Genomic DNA, 18710 nt, shown 5'->3' on the forward strand with positions numbered 1-18710 from the left:
TTACTCCTTTACAGTTATGTCACCACCCCTTTCAGTTGTTGATGTTACAAAATTACATCTTTATACATTGTGTGACCAAAAACATAAACTAAGTCTTTTAAATGCATTAGTCTCTTAAATTATGTAAAAAAAATCTTTTAAATGCATTAGTCTCTTAAATTATGTAGAAAACAAAATGTAGAGTTACAAATCAAAGTTACAATGCTACTAGCTTTTAGAATTTCCCATGCATTTACCTTTATGAGACCTTTATTTCTTCATACGGCTTTGAGTTACTGTATGAGAAAGTTGAGTATGCCTTCATTTCACCCTTCAGGACTCCCTTGAGAACTTCATCCAGGGAAGACCTAGCAGTAACCAATTGCCTCAGCTTTTATTTATCTTGGAAGTCTTAGTTTCTTGCTCACTTTTGAAGGATAGTTTTTCCATATAAAAGACTCTTGGTTGACAGGGTTTTTTTCTTTTAGCACTTTGAATATATCGGCCCCTGATCTTCTGGCTTCCAAAGTTTCTGCTGAGAAATATGGTGATAATCTTATTGAGGATCCCTTGTATATGACAAGTCACTTGTCTCCTGATGCTTTCAAGACTTTCTCTTTCTCTTTAGCTTTCAGAAGTTTCATTATAATATGTCTCATCGTAGGTCTTTTTGAGTTTATCTTACTTGGAGTTTGTTGAGCTTCTTGGATATTATATTCATGTGTTTCATTAAATTTGTGAAGTTTTCACTTCACAAATGTGAAGAAATAATGATTTCTTCACATATTCTCTCTGCCCCTTTCTCTCTCTCTTCTCCTCTGGGACTCTCATGGTGAGTGTGTTGGTTGATTTGATGGTGTTCCATGGGTCCCTTAGGCTCTGATAATTTTTCTCCAATTTTTTTTCTTTCTGTTCCTCAGACTCAATAATTTCTTTTGTCTTATTTTCAAGTTCACTAATTCTTTCTTCTGCCTGCTCAAATTTTCCTTTGAATCCCTCTAGTGAATGTTTCGTTTCAGTAATTATACTTTTCAGTTCCAGAATTTCTTTTTGGTTTCTTTTTAGGTTTTCTATCTCCTTATTGATATTTCCGTTTTGTTCATACGTCATTTTGTTGACTTTCTCTGTATCTTCCTTTAGTTCTTTGAGCATCTTTAAGACAGTTGTCTAGCAGATCTTCCATCAAGTCTTTATCAGGAGCAGTTTCTGTTGATGTATTTTCTTCCTTTGAATGGGCCATACTTTTGCGTTTCTTTATATGCTTTGTGATTTTTGTTGAAAACTGGACATTTGAATCCAATAATGTGGTAACTCTGGGAATCAGATTATCCACCTTCCCCACTGTTTGCTGGGGGAGTTTTGTTATTATTTTTGTTTTTTTGATTGTTGTAGGCTGTCTCTGTGCCAAAGGTCAGACTGAGGTATAAACTTAAGGTCTTCTCAGGTGTTTTCTGAGCCTGTGCCTTTCCCTGGGCAAGCATGGTCACTTTATAATGTTCTCCATGTATGCAGTTGCTTTTGAATGTCCTAGTCTTTAATGTCTGGCTCCAGAAAGGGAAAAAAGAGAAAAATGAAGGGACAGAAAAGGGCCAGCCCTTCAAATCCCCTGTAAGTCACTTCAGCTGGAGCAGGAAGATCTTGCAACAATGGAGGCAGGTGCAACAACAATGGGGCCCACCTTTTCGTCTGCACTTCTGTATCAGAAGCAGCAATCAGGGATCAGAGCATAGATCCCAGATATTTGGGGGTCAGGGTCTTTTATTCCCACCCTGACTCCTGCAAACTGTGTACAAGCTGCTCCAGGAACATGTGCACAACTGCCTGCAGTAAAACTGGGAGTGGGGGATGGATATCTGCTACTGCGCTAAGAGCTGAAATTGACTGAAATTAGCCACAATTTATAGTCCAAGACTTCCCCCAGAAAATGAAAGCCTTCAATAGACTCCAGAGTTCCAGAATAGTTACATCAGATTCTGCCAGTGCAATTGTCCAGGCAGGGAGACAGATTCCTGGTGCTTCCTACTCTGCCATCTTCCCAGAATCTTCTCTATCACCTGTTATTTTCAAGCCTCATTAAAAACAGTGTAGGCAATGTATTCCTAATAATTCTTTATTAACATTCTGATCTTCTAAACCAATTTACAATAATTGTTTAGTCTTATCTCTATATGTTTAACTGGCCTTCAACTCACCACTGTTTTGGTGGTATTTTTCCAATCATAGCTTTTCCATCCTTAGGCTTTCAATTTTAATTTATTTCTTACAATTCTGAAACACCGCTTTAAGTAAGTTATTTAGAAAGGTTACCTTGGTGGTGGTTTTTTTTCGGGGCGGGGGGTAGCTTCTTGGTAATTTATTTCTATTAACTTCACACTTAACTGGCATCTTATCTGGATAGAGAATGCTACCTCAAAACTATAGATGTCATTCTGTGTTTTTCTGACATTTGGGGTTGAGTAAGAAGTCAAGCTCATTTATCTTTCTCTGCAGTCATTCTACTTTATCATTTTATTTTGAGCTTTCTTCATCTTCGGAAGTTAAAATGTTCACAATGATTTATCTGGATGAAAATCCATTTTCATACTTTTTTTGACAATCTGAACACTTTGAGTTCCTTAATAGTGCCCTTTTTAGTGTATACACGGAAATTTCTTTTCTTCTGGTAATAGTTTTTGCTTGATGAATTTTATGTTTCTCTCTCAAGTACATCTCTTAATTTTAGAATGCTGGTTGTTTTTTTATTTTAGGCCTCTATTTCAGAAAGATTCCTCTTTAATTTAATTGTCGCCAATTTAATCCTTGGCTATAGTAGGAATGAAATAACAGAAGCAGTGGTTTTTGTTTGCCCTCCTTGGTTGTACAGCTGTCACAGGTGTACATCCCTTTGCCCCCAAAGTGAAATCCTCCATCATCTTGGTGGTGGAAATCAGCAAACGGAGGCTACTCACTCCCAATCCACATCCATAAGAAATCACACTTTTTATTGTCTTACCAAAATCTGTAGAATGTTCTTTTATCTTATAAATGCAGAGATATTTTTTCTCTTTCTAATTAGCTTATTTTCTAGGTTTTTTGAGCAAATTTCAAAAGGGAGGATTTTTAGTCAGCCTCATCTTAATGTCATGTTTGGAACTCAAGCCATGGAATTATTTCTTAAAAATATATTCAGGGGCCGGCTCCATGGTGGAGTGGTTAAGTTCCTGTGCTCCACTGCAGCCACCCAGGGTTCGGATCCTGGGCGCGGACATGGCACCGCTCGTGGGGCCACGTTGAGGCAGCATCCTACATCCCACAACTAGAAGGATGTGCAACTAAGATATACAACTGTGTACGGGGGGGGGGTTGGGGAGATAAAAGCAGGAAAAAAAAAAAAAAGATTGACAACAGTTGTTAGCCCAGGTGCCAATCTTTTAAAAAAAAATATATATATATATATATTCAGACCTAGGTCAATGAATTCAAATGCAAGGAAAGGGTTAAACTTCTTCCCCAAGCATTGGCAAAATCTGTAGAGAAAAGAGGAACAGGCTTTATGAAAGAAAGCTACAGGGTCTAGAGTCATTGAGGAAGAAGGTTTTCACAGGCGTAGAAGGTGTTGCTCCTCCTACTGCGACGTGAACTAGCACAAACAGAAGACAAGCAGGGTCATTCTTCGACATTAGCCCAACAGGAGAAGCAGCCAAGATGGATCTCGGATGGTGAGTGACCAATCTTATTATTCTTTGAAAGATGATTATGAGTTAAGTGACCTCAACGGCAGACTGAGGTTGAGGATGGTGCTCTTTTTGTCCTTCCTGCCTGAGAATACTAGTATATGTTAAAGGCATATTTAGGTAGAAGCCAAAAGCAGAAACATCTGGGAGAAAGAAAGGTCTGTAGTGTGAAAGTTTAGCTGAAGTCTGAAGCCATTCTCCCCTTCTTGGATCATCCACTCTAGGTTGATTCCATACTCCAAGCCAGGGAAGCTTTTAAAAAAACTTCTACCAAAGACATTTGACTGCCACTCAAATGTGAGAATTATTTGAGCTCCCCCAAATTTTATTGTTTGTCGGCATTTTTTTAAGTGATTAATTTTGATTTTGTAAATTTGTTTTTCAAATATTGAAATGTTTCAGTTGTTGACTTTAAGAATCAGGAAATTTTTTAATGTTTGCACAATTGTGACAAATGATAAAAGTAAATTTTGACGTGGGGATGAGAGAAGGAGATAGAGAAGGTAGAAGGAGAGGGTCAAGGGAAAAGACGAGGAAGAACAGATAGAAGAAGAAAATGCAGAACCCAGATAACGAATCACAAACAGGCCATGGGAGATTCTGAGCAGGAGGAGGTAGTGAAAAGACGAGAGTAATTCAATTAGCTGGTGGGTATTGAACATGCATGACGTGCTGTGTACTTTACGGCTGTTATTTGACAGAGTTTTAATCTTCGCAATGACTCTCGGACAGATAATAGCATCATTGCGTTTTATGGATGAGATAACTATAGCTTAGGGAGGCTAAATAACTAGCTAAAGGTCACACTACTCATAAGGAGTAGAGCTAAAATCTTTCTTGCCACTTTGCTCTGCACCACAAGGTTTCTTCATGCCCTGGTAGGTCCCCGTGGCAGTGACTTACTGGAAGGAGTCAGACCCACCCTTCTCTTGGATGGTGGCAGTTGGTGTCAGCCATCATTTACTATTGTTCTTTGAAAATCTAAGCACCCCTCGTCTAGCCGGTGCTTACTGGTTTGGGAAACTGCTTTGCTGCTTTTATTTCAGAAGATCGGGAGTTAAATTTCCAAGTAAAAAATCCTTTTCCCTTAAGTGGAATTTTGAAATGTTACACATATATAAAAAAAACAATTACAGAATTTACAATTTTTGTGGAGCTGTAGAGGTGGGAGCACTTCATTATGCTAACACCTCCTGCCGACGTCTGTGGAGCCACAGGCCACATCTATATGGCTCTTGTTACGATTCTCTTTGTTTTACAGCTCCTGAAAATTGATCGTGAACAGGAAATTTTAAAGTATAAATGGCTGATAAATAATGGTTAGTCTCAGGGCCAGCCCAGTGGTGCAGTGGTTAAGTGAGCATGTTCCGCTTCAGCGGCCTGGGGGTTCGCTGGTTGGGGTCCCGGGTGCGGACATGGCACCGCTTGGCAAGCCATGCTGTGGCAGGCGTCCCACATATAAAGTGGAGGAAGATGGGCATGGATGTTAGCTCAGGACCAGTCTTCCTCAGCAAAAAGAGGAGGATTGGCAGTAGTTAGCTCAGGGCTAATCTTCCTCCAAAAAAGAAAAATAATAATGTTTAGTCTCATCTGAAATAAAAGAAATGCAAACTACAATAGTGAAATATCACTTTTCTTTTTATCAAAGTGGCAAATATTTTGTTTAAAAAGCAAGCAAGCTAGCAAAAATCCTACATATTGCTAAGAAGGGAGGAACATTCATACCCTTATTATCTGCTGATGGTAATATAATCTTCCTGGTCAATAATATGGTGATGGATATCAAAAGCCCTTAAATGTATATGCCCTGTAAGCAAGCAGGTCAACTTTCAGGAGTTTACTGTAAGGACATAATCATATGTGTTTCTAAAGTTTTAGTGACATGGATATGTTTTCTTGCCATTGTTTCTAATAGGGACAATCTTAGAAACAATTTAAATGTCTAAACATAGGTAATTGGTTAATTATGGAACATCCGTAATGGAATACCATACAATCATTAAAAATTCTATTGTAGAACAATTCTTAATGTGTTTAGCTTAAGAGAAAAAAAGCAGAATGCACAGTGCTCCTACTTCCGTACATGGTACCTGTATACACATAGTGATAATCAGAAATACAGCTGATTTTTATTTTCTACTTTGTGTTTTTGAACTTGGATCACGTTTCCAGACAGAAAAATAAACATAGATATCTAAGGAAAAGAAACCAATAGCTGGCTTCTCTCAGAAAAGCAGACAGCTCTCTAGTGGTATGTGATCACTCATAATTTATGGAATTCCATTGTTACGGCTTTTGCCCTTTGTGTTTAACTTGTTTGTCTTGACTCCTTTTCAAAATATATGCACTCTACTCATAACTCGCTAGATCCTAATAGGCCTGTTTTCATATACTGTTCCGTGTGGGAGAGACCGGAGCTCTCATTTCCTTATTTGACGGATGTGATGGCCTGGCTCTAGAGTGAGCTGCATGTTGGTGGGAAGAACAGTGCAGTGGCTAAGTGACCACACTTTGAACCAGAGTACTGGCATTTGAATTCCAGCTTCTCCCACTTTCTATCTTTGTGACCTTGGATGAGCTGCTTAATGATTGTAATCCTCAGCTTCTTATCTGTATAACGGGGATAATTGTGACGTGTCACAAGGTGGTTGTGTGATTTTAGTGAGATAATCCATGTAAAATGCTTAGAACCCTGCTGTGATAGGTACTCAGTAATTATTATTATTAGCCGTTTTTGTTACTGTTACTGTTAGGATCAAGAACTAGAGGGGAAGAGATTTGTGCAAGATTACGCAACTACTTGATGGCAGTGCTAGGACTAGAATTCAGGAAGGTTTTTCCCACCAGAAGTGTTCAATAGTCTCTGGGCCTGTCAGGACTCAGGGCTCCCAGAGGAGCTGACCCGAAATAGGCAGAGCTCAAGGACAAGGTCAGCCACAGAGAATGACTCTGATGTCAGTGGGAAGTCAAATGCTGGAAAGGAGGGTGAGGCTAAGGAAGCTAAGAGCCAAGTTAGGTGCAAGGATGAAGCAGGGAACAAAGAGCTAGGGCAGGAGGGAAGAGATGGCTCAGAGACCCTGCTGAGGCTCTTATAGACCAAAAGCTTTGGGCTTCATGAGAGGTCAGCATGGTTTAAAGACCGAAGGTCTGGGTGATTAAATAGACAAAGGGAGTTGCGGGGGAATTGCAAGTATAACTGTGAGAAGAGGCCTGATGGGTAGTAACAATGGAAGATGAGGTGGAACCTGGGAGGAGCCAAGACAAGGAGCCCCCGGAGCCCAGGCATCTAGTCATGATTCTCCTAAAGTCACAGCCTAAGCTTGAAGAATCATAAACAAGCAAAGATATGATAAAATTTGCTTTAAAAAGTTCCTCTGGCAGCAGAGTGCAAAACTGATTTAGGGTGACAAGAACATCATTTAGGAAACCATTGGAATAATCCAAGGAGAGGTGTTGAGGACGTGAAACCAGGGTAGTTATTGTAGGATCAGAGAGGAGAGGATTCATTTAAGAGATATTTAAAGACTAGAATTGATGGGATTTGGGTTTTCACAGATGTGGAGCTTAGAAAGAGAGATCTGAGTGACATTCTTCACAAAATAGGGGATATAGGAAATGGATGGGGTTTGGGCTGGGGGAAAGAGAGGACAGAAGTTGAGTTCGTTTTTTAACATGCTGAATTTGAGATCCTGTGGAGCAGCTGGATGGTGATGTCCAAGTAGACAAGTAGATATACAGGTGCAAAACTCAAGAAAGAAGTATGAGCTGAAGTGGACATTAAGAGTCTTCAGCATAAGTACAGCTGACAGTTGAAATTCTTGCTGTGGGTGAGATCGCTAGGGAGGGGGGATGGTGGAGTGAAAAGAAGCCAAGGATGGACCCTGGAAAACTTTGACTTTTAAGGAGGTAGATGAGGATGAAGAGTCCACAATAGACACCAAGAAGGGACTAGAGAGAGATTGGAGCCAAACAAGAGAAAAGTGGTGTCACAGAAACCAAAGGAAGAGAGAGATACAAGAATGAGGAGGATGTGTCCATGCAAAGAGAAAGAATATTTACCAAACTTCTACTTTGAGCACATGAGATACAATAGAAAAAGAGACTTTAGGGACTAAGTGTTAAGGGTTGAATTGTGTCCTCTCAAAATTCATATGTTGAAGTCTTAACCTCAGTACCTTAGGATGTAACTATGTTTGGACAGAGGGACCTTATGGAGATAATCAGCTTAAAATGACATCATTAGGGAGTGTCCTAATCCAAGATGACTGGTGTGCTTATAAAGAGGAGGAAACTTGGACACTGAAACCTGCATAGAAAGAAGACGATATGAAGAGACGTGGAAAGATGGCCATCTATAAACCAAGGATAGAGGCCTGGAACAGATCTTGCCCTCACAACCCTCAGAAGGAACCAGCACTGCCAATCCTTTCATTTTGGACTTCTGGCTTCCAGAACTGTGAGATAATAAATTTCTGCTGTTTAAGCCACTCAGTTTCTGGTACTTTGTTACTATAGCCCTAACAAACTAATACAGTTGGTGAGTGTGCATAACACCTTGGTGAAAGTGCATACAGCCAGAGAAGGAAACTGAATAAGTGTCTCAGAGAGGTGAGGAGGGGGACCAAAAAACGATTAGGTCACCTAAGGTAAGAGGAGAAAAATATTTCACAAAGCGGAGAGGAGTCACAGTGTCAGATTCTCCAGAAAGGTGAATTAGCAGAATGACTGATCATGTGAGTCCAGAGGCCCCTCAGTGACCTTTGCAGAGAGCATGCCCAGTTGAATAGAAGGAGTGGACCTTAGAGAGCTGAGAACATGGAGACAGCTGATAGACCACGCCTGCAAAATGTTTGGTGATGAAAGGGCACCTCTCACTGGACCAAACTCACCCCCGCCGTCTATAAAGAGCCACATGAGAACAACTTCAAGTCAAGTCAGCCAGACCTGGGGTCTTCTCTACTTTAATAGCCAAACAGAGGAGAGAAAAGTCAATACTACTTTTTCCATCCAAAACTGGCTTGGGAAGGATTTCGGGAAGAAAAGAATTTTGCAACTGTTATTCTATGTGTGGGATTTTTGATCCTGACACAGATTCCATTCTGTTTGGTTAAAGCATAAAAACATTGGTGTTCAAGTCTTCTCAGAGATGAAGTCTGTGGTGAATCTGGTGATGTAAATAAGACAACAAGCCCGAGTGGTTTGGGGGAATCGCTTATAATTTCCATCAAAAAGGAGTAAAAACCAGTAGAACTGGAATAGAGAAGTATTAAAGCAGTTTCTTAGAAAGCTTTGAAGTCAAAAGGAGTCTAAAATTTGCTTCCTGTAGGTGCAAGGATATTACTGGCCAAACAACCCAAATGTCACAGTTCTACATTGTTGGGGATCAAATTAATCAGATTTGACTGTACTGAAAGTTTTACTAAAAGTAAAAAAGAATAAACATTTAGTTAAGTAAACAATTGGTCAATACTAGCCAGAAACCAACCACGGGGTAAAACCTGAAATAGATAACTACCAAAAGATAAACAGAGATCACCATTCCCATCTTACCACTATCTTCAACCAAGGAAACAATAAATCTTTATCAAGAACTGATAGTTTAAAGACACTGTGGAGAATACAGAAGAAATAGCCAACGTGTAATTTTTTATAGTCTAATGGGAAATAGAAACCAACACTTATGAAATACCAAAAGCAACCCAATGCAGTTAATAATAAGGTGATTTAAAAAATATATAAATGACAAAAATATTCATTCTCACTAGATATTAAAGAAATGCCAATTCAAACACCGATGAGATATTTTCATTTATCAGATTCAAAAGTAAACAAACAAAAATCCAGCTAGAAAATGGGCAAAAAATAAAGACATTTCCCCAAACAGGATATACAGATGACAAGTAAACACGTGAAAAGATGTTCAATGTCATTGGGCCTTATGGGAATGAAAATTAAAACTACAATGAAATAACACTACACACCTATCAGAATGGCTAAAATAAAAAATAATGGTAATATCGAATGCTGGCAGGATGCAGAGAAACCAGATCACTCATACATTGCTGTTGGGATTGTAAAATGGTACAGCCACTCTGGAAAACAGTTTGGCAGCTTCTTACAAAACTAAACATACACTTGCCATATGACCCAGAAATTGCATTCTTGGGCATTTATCTGAGAAATGAAAACCTATGTTCACACAAAAACCAGCACATGAATGTTCATACCAACTTTATTCATAATAGTCAAAAACTAGGGGAAAAAAGTGTCCATCAGTGGGTGAATGGTTGAACGAACTGTGGTACACTTATTCGGTGGAATACTACTCAGCAATAAAAAGAAAGAGCTATTGATACACACAACAACTTGGGTGAATCCCCAGGGAATTATGCTAAGTGAAAATGTCAAACTTAAAATATTACATACTGTATGGTTCCATTTATATAACATTCTTTTTTTTTTTTTTTGAGGAAGACTAGCCCCGAGCTAACATCTGCTGCCAATCCTCCTCTTTTTTGCTCAGGAAGACTGGCCCTGAGCTAACATCCGTGCCCATCTTCCTCCACTTTATATGTGGGACACCTGCCACAGCATGGCCTGACAAGCGGTACATAGGTCCACACCCAGGACCCGTACCAGCAAACCCTGGGCCGGGAAGCAGAATGTGTGAATTTGACTGCTGTGCCCCTGGGTCGGCCCCTGAAATTCCTGAAATAGCAAAATCATAGAGACAAAAGAGCAGATTGGTGGTTGCCATGGTTAGGGGTGGTGGAGAAAGGGGAAGGTCTGTGGCTACAAAGGGATAGCACAAGGAGCCTTGTGGTGATGGAATGTTCTATATCTTGATAATGGTGGTTGTTACATGAATCAACACGTGATAAAATTACATAGAACTGCACACACACACACACACACACACAGATGAGTGCCCATAAAACGGGAAATCTGAATAAGCTCTGGGGATTATACTAATGTCAATGTCCCAGTTTTGACATTGTACTGCAATTATACAAGCTGTTACCATTGGGGTAAACTTGGTGAAGCGTACACAGGACCTCCCTACATATTTTTTTTCAGCTTCTTTTGAATTTTAAATTATTTCAAAATAAAAAGTTTAAAAAGTAATTTTTAAAAAACTAAATGTTCATCTTCACTAAATGTTAAAGAAAGGCCAATGCAAACACCAATGAGATATTTTCATTTATCAAATTAACAATGTATGTTTTGTTGCAGGGGGGTGAGGATAATAATGCTAATGAGTGTACAAGAAGAATGGTACTTTCATATACTACTGACTGTGGGATTACGAATGGCTATAAACTTTCTGGAAAGCAATTAGTCAACACGTGTCAAGAGTCTTAAAAACGCTTATACAAGTAGACACTCATTCTGGCCACTGCCTCTTTATCTATGTTCTGAGTAATTTTTTCAGTTCATTCAGCACCTTTGCTCCAAGTGCTCTGCCATACCTAGAAATACACCAAAGATGAGCGAACATAACTTCTGTCTTCAAGGAGCTCAGTTTAGTGGTAAATATATCAAATGTGATAATTTTTTTTGTAACAGTGGGTGTGCAAGTTTCCACAGGAGCACAGAAGTAGCTGTTTTCTATTTGTCTATAGGAAGTATTGTGTCTTAGATAAGTGCCAGAGTTTTGAGTCAGGCCAGTGTTAATAATAAGTAGTTAATGACTAGTTCTGTACTTATTAGCGGGATCACCTTGGGCAAGCTCTCCAGCTCCCTGTGCTCACAGCTGTACAATGCGGCTACGAGCACTTACCAATGCCACGTGGGTTATAAGGATTTATAATGGATGTCTTGTGGAATTAAAATATTTTATGCTTCACATTCTTTTATTTAAAATCTATTACTTCCTATATTTTAAATTAAGTCTTAAATTTCTTTAGCTCTGCCTTTTCTGATTCAGATCTAGCAAATGGATTCTTACCTGGAACCCAGAAGTTGCTATAGTGGATCTCCTAATTATAGACAAGAGAAGGGCAGGCTTGATACAGATGAATAAGGTAAAAGCCACACAAAAAAGCCACCTGAGGGGCCGGGCTGGTGGCATAGTGGTTAAGTTCACAGGTTCTGCTTCGGCAGCCCAGGGTTCGCTGGTTGGGATCCCAGGTACAGACATGGCACTGCTTGGCTAAGCCATGCTGTGGCAGGCATCCCGCATATGAAGTGGAGGAAGATGGGCACAGATGTGAGCTCAGGGCCAGTCTTCCTCAGCAAAAAGAGGAGAATTGGCAGCAGATGTCAGCTCAGGGCTAATCTTCCTCAAAAAAGAAAAAAAAAAGCCACCTAAAATATCTTTTATGTAAGGTAGGATGCCAGAACCATTAAAATAAAATCTTGGGGCCGGCTGGTGGCATAGCGGTTAAGTTCGGGCGTTCCTGTCAGTGGTCCGGGGTTCTCTGGATCAGATCCGGGGCGGGGACCTACCCACCACTTACTAAGTCATGCTGTGGCCACATCCCACATAGAAGAACTTGGAGGCTGTACAGCTAGGATATACAACTACATTCTGGGGCTTTGGGGAAAGAAAAAAAGAAAGAGGAAGATTGGTAACAGATGTTAGCCCAGGGCCAATCTTCAAAAAAAAAAAAAAGTTAGAAGAAAAGGAAAGCAAACCCAAACCCAGTCTCTTTAATGCCTCTAGTGGTATTTTCACACACACACCGTGATCCCTTTACACACCACTTAGGTATTGATCCATTCAGTTCTGGGAGGCCTTAGAAAAAGACATTTCCTTAGATTAAAGGAACTTTGGGCAGGTTACTTACTTCTCTAAGCCTCAGTTTCTCCATCTGTTAGAAGGTTTAATAGTTTCCAGTTTTCAGAGGCTAAGGATTAAGAGAGTAAATGGAGGGATACGAAATGTGTGGCTCAGAGTAGGATGGAATAAGTGATTGCTGTGATGAACAGTGACGGGGCTCAGAACCTTCAACAGGTGTTGTCCCTGAATCCTTACAATGACCACGTAAGTTAGGTATCATTTTCCCCAGTGAAAAAACAAATGAGGAAATTGAGGTTTAGAGAAGTTTAGTAACTTAGTCAAGGTTGCACAATTAGTAAGGGGCAGAGTGAAGAGACTTATTCAAAAAGTGCCAAACCATACCAAAAAAAGTACACATCTATCTGACATTCTAATGATAGTCATATAGCATTATCAGCTAGAAATTAAAACAGATTCAGTTCTATATCCCACTCAAACCTTGAGGTCACCAGCTGTGTCCCCTGGCAAGTGGCCTAACCTCTCTGAAATTCAGTTTCCTCATTTGAAAAACTTTTACGTTTATTGTATAGGTTAAATGAACTAATTTGTTTAAAGTACTTAGCAGAGTACCTAGCTTATAAGCAATCAGATATCAACTTTAATAACATTTACTGGACACGTTACTGTGCTAAGCACCAGGAATGCAAAGGGGAATGAAACGTGTTCCCTGCCCTTGTGGAACTCAGGACAGGACAGCCACATAGCAGCGACATTTTAATGCAATGAGAAAATTGCTATAATAGAAGAATAAATAATGGGATTTGGGAGAAAGGAAGATACAAATGTGGTGAAAAGAAAAGAGAAGGCTGGCAGGGAAGGTTTTGACTGTGACCTGTGGAGTGATCTGGATCTCAAAGGAAGAGCAGTCCTTTGCAGACAAAGAAGGCAGGAAAAGTGTTCCAGGCAGAAGGAACAGCTTGTGCAAAGGCAAAGAAAGCAAACAGCCTTACAATGGTCTGGGAGGGTCAGGAGATAGCAAACAGTTCAGCGTGACTAGACGGTGAGTTGTATGGGTTGATGGATAAAAGCAGAAGAGAAAAATAGGATTCAAGCTGCAAATGGCCTCATGTGTCTTGCTAAGAAGAGTGACTTCTAGCCCATGAGGAATAGAGGACAAGTCTTTAAAGCAAGGAAGTTTCATAATCAGATTGTCTTTGAAGAAAGATAATGATAGAGTAAAGGATAGTGAGAGGGAACCAGCCAGGAGGCTGTTGCAATAGTCCAGACAAGAGATGACGGAGACCCCAAAACTGGCTGCCAGTGAATTGGAAACGGGTGGTGAGGGGGAGGAAGGAAGGACGACATAAACACAATGTGTGAAATCCAAGGTATGAAAATGGCTTGGTGCCTTCTTACCACAGTCATCCCAAAGGACCCAAACAAAAACAGAGAAGACCTCTTTCAAAAATAATCTCTTTTGTTTATATGCAAATAGTCCATGCACAGTGAAAATGCAACTCAAGTGTGATGACAATTGCAATATTTTGTTACCAATCCATGAAACACAAAGATTGAATTGACTTACAAATGCTGTCCTTCTTAAAAATTCCAACTCCTCACATTAAAACTGTAGCTAACCAGTGCAAGGCTTATTTGAGGTTGTTTTCAATTTTAAACCAGATTTGAGGAAAGTTATTTAAGGCATTTTTCAAAAGAGGGCATCCCTTACTCATATTGTTGAAGAGCAGGAAGAGCGATATCTTGATTTACTGGGAAATTTCTTTCAAATAGCAAAATTTCTGTGTGGTGGTGGACCTTTAGAATCTTCCAGATAAAGGTGTACGAAGGGAGCTGCAAAAATTACACCTCTATCGTTCTGCACCACCAGCTTGAAAATTACAAATCCAGCTTAATAAATGCATATTTTAAGGGTTCACAGAAGTCTTATGTGCATTGCTTTTGGTTACAAAGATGCCACAGGGAAGTGAGCCTTTGGGTGTAGGATGCCCCCTCCTTCAACCCTGTTGTGAAATGGAAGCTTTAAAAAATCCAGTGGTTTTTTTTTAAAACAAGCTTAGTCATATTGACTGTGTTCTGTATGCCCCAATCTATTTTATTGTACCTTGTAGTGAACATTTTATTTATACTCTTATATAAATACTTTGCATAAAAAGGTGGTTTCGCAGATCTTCGTGCTTCCCTAAATTTGAAAGCTGCTGCCATTTGTTAAAATGTGTTAGTTTTGTTATGTACTATATGCCTCCTTCCGCACGCAGAGGAAAAAAAACATACGGACTTAACTCTTCAAGCAAACTTTACATTCAGAATATTATCTCATTTTATTTCTTCTAACTGAAGTTGTAAAGGAAATGGGAAATGTCAGATGCTTTTGTGACAGAAATGACAGTTTCTCAGAATGTGTAAGTGTATACCCTTAAGCAAATAGGCCCCTGTAAATTCAGTGATCGCAGTCTTCTGAATTTGGGTTTAATGTTCACAGCTAACATTAGAGATCCAAAGGATAGTGAGTTTGGAGTCAGATACTTTGTTGAATCCTGAAAAGCACCATCACCCATGCTGGTAGTTTATTGGGATCTATTTTTAGACCTGCCACTGTGTGTATTTCACCCGCCTTGGAAAGATTTTATGTAGTTTTGTTCTTTGTTAAGTAATCGGCCATCTTCTGTGTAAACTGTCAGAGGAAGTCCTGAGACTGGAAGAAGAATGTAAACCTCACTGAATAGCGAGAATATAGAATTAAATTAGAAGTTAAGCGTACCTAGTCTACCCTCCCCTCAAGTGAGTGCTCTCTGCTGTGCCGTCCATGACTGGTGGCCATGCAGACGCCGTGGCCGCTTAAAATAGGAAGTGAAGGAGAACCAATATCTCTTGGAGAAGCCTATTCCTGAGACAGAGGGCTTGGGGAAATATTGTGACCTACACGATCTAATCAGAATCTACTTCATACTCTTAAGATGATATTTAATCAGTAGGACGTCATAAGTGAAGTTGTTCGTGTTGAAAATCACTTGGTGGCAAGGACATACCTTGACATCATGACATTGGTGTCTCCTGCACTCACCTGCAGGCTCTGGGAGGGCAGGGACCCTCTGCTTTCGCTCACCTTGGATCCTAGGACCAGCCCAGGGCCTGCACTCAATCAGGGCTGGTTAAGCATTTGTTGAATGAATGAAGGCAAATTAAAAAGTAGAAATTCCAAATGGTGCGATTACATCTGTGGATTTTAAAGTATTGTTGGAAAATGGGAATTATTACCGAGATCCAAAGATGGTAGGCACAAAGGTAGAGCATAAAAATGCGTGTATTTGGGGGCCGCCCTAGTGGCGCAGTGGTTAAGTTTGCACACTCTGCTTCAGCAGCTTTAGGTTCGCGGGTTCGGATTCCGGGCTTGGACGTACGCACTGTTCATCAAGCTATGCTGTGGCAGCATCCCACGTGCAAAATAGAGGAAGACAGGCACAGATGTTAGCTCAGGGACAATCTTCCTGACTGAAAAAACCCAATGTATTCCTGACTGAAAAAACACCAAATGTGTATTTGTGTGTCACTAGAATCTATAGTTATATCAGTACCCATGTACACCCTGGCACTACCCCTGAAACTCTGCCTAGCCCCCTTCTTGAAGTGTGCACACATGGCAGGCAGGCACGCTGGGAGGGGTGCTCTGGATGTGGTCTTGCTGCTATAATCCTGTCTCTACTGGCCTTGGGGTAAACCATGAGTCCCTTGGTTCCCCAAGCTACAGTTTTCCTCTGGCGTGGCCTTGGCTTTAGCTGTGGTGCAGTTCCCTGCAGGCCTATGGGGCCTGTCCCCCTGGGATAGGCCTCAGTCCACGGGGAGAGAAGCTGAAGTGTCTCCACCCACCACACTGCAGAGCTCGTGCTTCCCAGAAGCTCCTGACTCTGTGTTCTGCAGCACCTGACCCCCAGCTGCCATCCCAAACACCGCCCCTCTCAGACCCTGGGTGTGGGATGGCTGGCTGCTCACCTGCTGAGGTTGCTGTCTCCCGCCTGAGCTCTACTCAGCCCCACCTTCCTCGTCTTCCAGACTGCTAAAACAGCAGCTCATCTAAAGGCCACACCCATCCCAGGTACAAATCTTTATCTGAAATGCATGCATCCTGATGCTTACCCTTTTGACAATTTTTCCTTAATGGACCTTTTAGCACATGCTAATGTAATCTTCAATCCAAATAAATGTATTTTGCTGCTGAATTTCGGGTATGTTTTATCAAACCACTATGTGATTTTGAGAGAAAGTGCAGACAGGAATCTTTTGCATTCACTTGATAGACTCTTGCAAATAACTGTTGGAGTCCCTTGCTTTGCCTTTCTGTCTTCTTCTTAGAGGACATCTAAGCAAAAGGGTGTCACTGGGTCCTAGGTCCTGTGTTCAGAAGTTGACCCAATACAACTTAAGAAATAATGCACATTGCCTCTTTCTTAGCACGCATGAATGATGACTATGAATTTGCATCAGGAGAAAGTGAATAGAAGAAGCTACCCCCGGGCAGCTGGGGAGACGGAACAAGCCAGCCTAGGATGAGAGGGGGGTCTATGCTAGAGGTTGTAAGGATGAGGGTCTCTCCCTACCTCAGCAACCCACTTGTAGGATATAAATACTGAGGCTGAAAAATTTTGACTCAGACAAAGAAAAAGACTCAACCTCTAACAATTAACTGTATAAAATTTGCTTTTAAGTGGAGGTCAAGATTGTATCTCCCCCCCAAAGAAAAAAGAAACGTACTACTTTTCTAAGAATGTTCCTCCAGAAACATGGAACTGAGAGCTATTTTTTTTATTGATCTGGCCCTTAGAAAACAATGGGGCTTTTTCTTTAATTTACCTAAGGAATTGACATTAAAAAAATCTATGGTTCTGCACCAGAAAGATGCAGAAAATGTTAAAACAGAGGCCAGAAATACAAAACTGGAGATTTTTCACAGCAACATTTTATGTGTGGCATTTGGTTACAAGCGTGCAATGTGGAGAAGTGAAGCTTTGGACTGTGAAATTGGTGCTAATTTTCTTACCCACTAGTCTAGAAGCTCTCTAAAATGTCACATCATTAATTTAGTTGCTTTACCAGGAATCAGTGCATGTGGTTAGTGAGTGTGGTTTTTTGTTTTTTTTTTAAATTAATAGACTTTATTTTTAGAACAATTTAGACTTACAGAAAAATTAAGAAGATAGTACAGAGAATTTCCATATACCCTCTCCCCTGCACAGTTTCCCCTGTTATTACCATTTTGCATTAGTGTGGCATATTTGTTACAGTTGATGAACCAATGTTGATATATTGTTATTAACTAGCGGCCATACTTTACATTGTTTCCCTCTTTGTGTTGTACAGTTCTATGGGTTTTGACAAATTTATAATATCATGTATCCACCATTACAGGATCATACAGAATAGTTCCAATGCCCTAAAAATCCCCTGTGCTCCACCTGTTCATCCCTCCTCACGTGCCCTGGCAACCGCTGATCTTTTGACTGTCTCCATGGTTTTGCCTTTTCCAGACTGTCATCTATTTGGAATCACACAGTATGCAGCCTTTTCAGACTCATATTGCTTTCATCAAGCAATATGCTTTTAAAGTTCCTCCATGTCTTTTCATGGCTTGATAACTCATTTCTTTTTATCACTGGATAATATTCCATTGTATGGATGTATCATAGTTTGTTTATCCATCACCTATTGAAGGGCATCTTAGTTACTTCCAGTTTTTGGTGATTATGAATAAAGCTGTGATAAATATTCGTGTGCAGGTTTTTATGTGGACATAAGTTTTCAACTTATTTGAGTAAATACCTAGGAGCTAGATCAGATGGTAGGCTTCTGTTAAGTTTTGTAGGAAACTGCCAGAATGTTTTCCCAAGTGCCTATATCATTCTGCATTCCCACCAGCAATGAATGAGAGTCTCTGTTACTCAACATCCTCATCAGCATTTGGTGTTGTCAGTTTTTCAGATTTTAGCCATTCTAATAGGTGTGTAGTAGTAGCTCATTGTTGTTTTAATTTGCATTTCCCTAGTGATGTATGGTACTCAGCATCTTTTCATATGCTTATTTACCATCTGTATATCTTCCCTGGTGAGGTATAGGATCAGATCTTTTGACCATTTTTAAACTGAGTTGTTTTCTTCTCTTTGAGTTTTTAGAGTTCTTTGTACATTTTGGATACCAGTCCTTTATCAGACATATGTTTTGTAAATATTTTCTCCGAGTCTGTGGCTGGTCTTTTCATTCTCCTAGTGGTTAGCGTGTTTATGCTT

General features: G+C 40.2%; 2 protein-coding genes across 10 annotated transcripts in view; one reads left to right on the plus strand and one right to left on the minus strand.

The window, feature by feature from the left end:
* ILDR1 (immunoglobulin like domain containing receptor 1) overlaps window positions 1-18710 on the minus strand; it is a 76354-nt gene that overhangs the window by 52176 nt on the left and 5468 nt on the right. The gene's annotated exons all lie outside the window — the stretch shown is intronic.
* Window positions 3539-18710, plus strand: part of CD86 (CD86 molecule) — a 62774-nt gene continuing 47602 nt past the window's right edge. For 4 of the 6 annotated variants that reach the window (XM_070508961.1, XM_014829587.3, XM_070508962.1 and 1 more), the window contains exon 1: window positions 3539-3677. In XM_070508961.1, coding sequence (XP_070365062.1) covers window positions 3664-3677 — 14 coding nt within the window. In that variant the 5' untranslated portion in view covers window positions 3539-3663. The remainder of the gene's footprint in view (window positions 3678-18710) is intronic. The other 2 variants (XM_070508956.1, XM_070508959.1) reach the window with 2 other exon arrangements.

The sequence above is a fragment of the Equus asinus genome, chromosome 5, assembly GCF_041296235.1.
Source record: "Equus asinus isolate D_3611 breed Donkey chromosome 5, EquAss-T2T_v2, whole genome shotgun sequence".
NCBI lineage: Eukaryota > Metazoa > Chordata > Mammalia > Perissodactyla > Equidae > Equus > Equus asinus.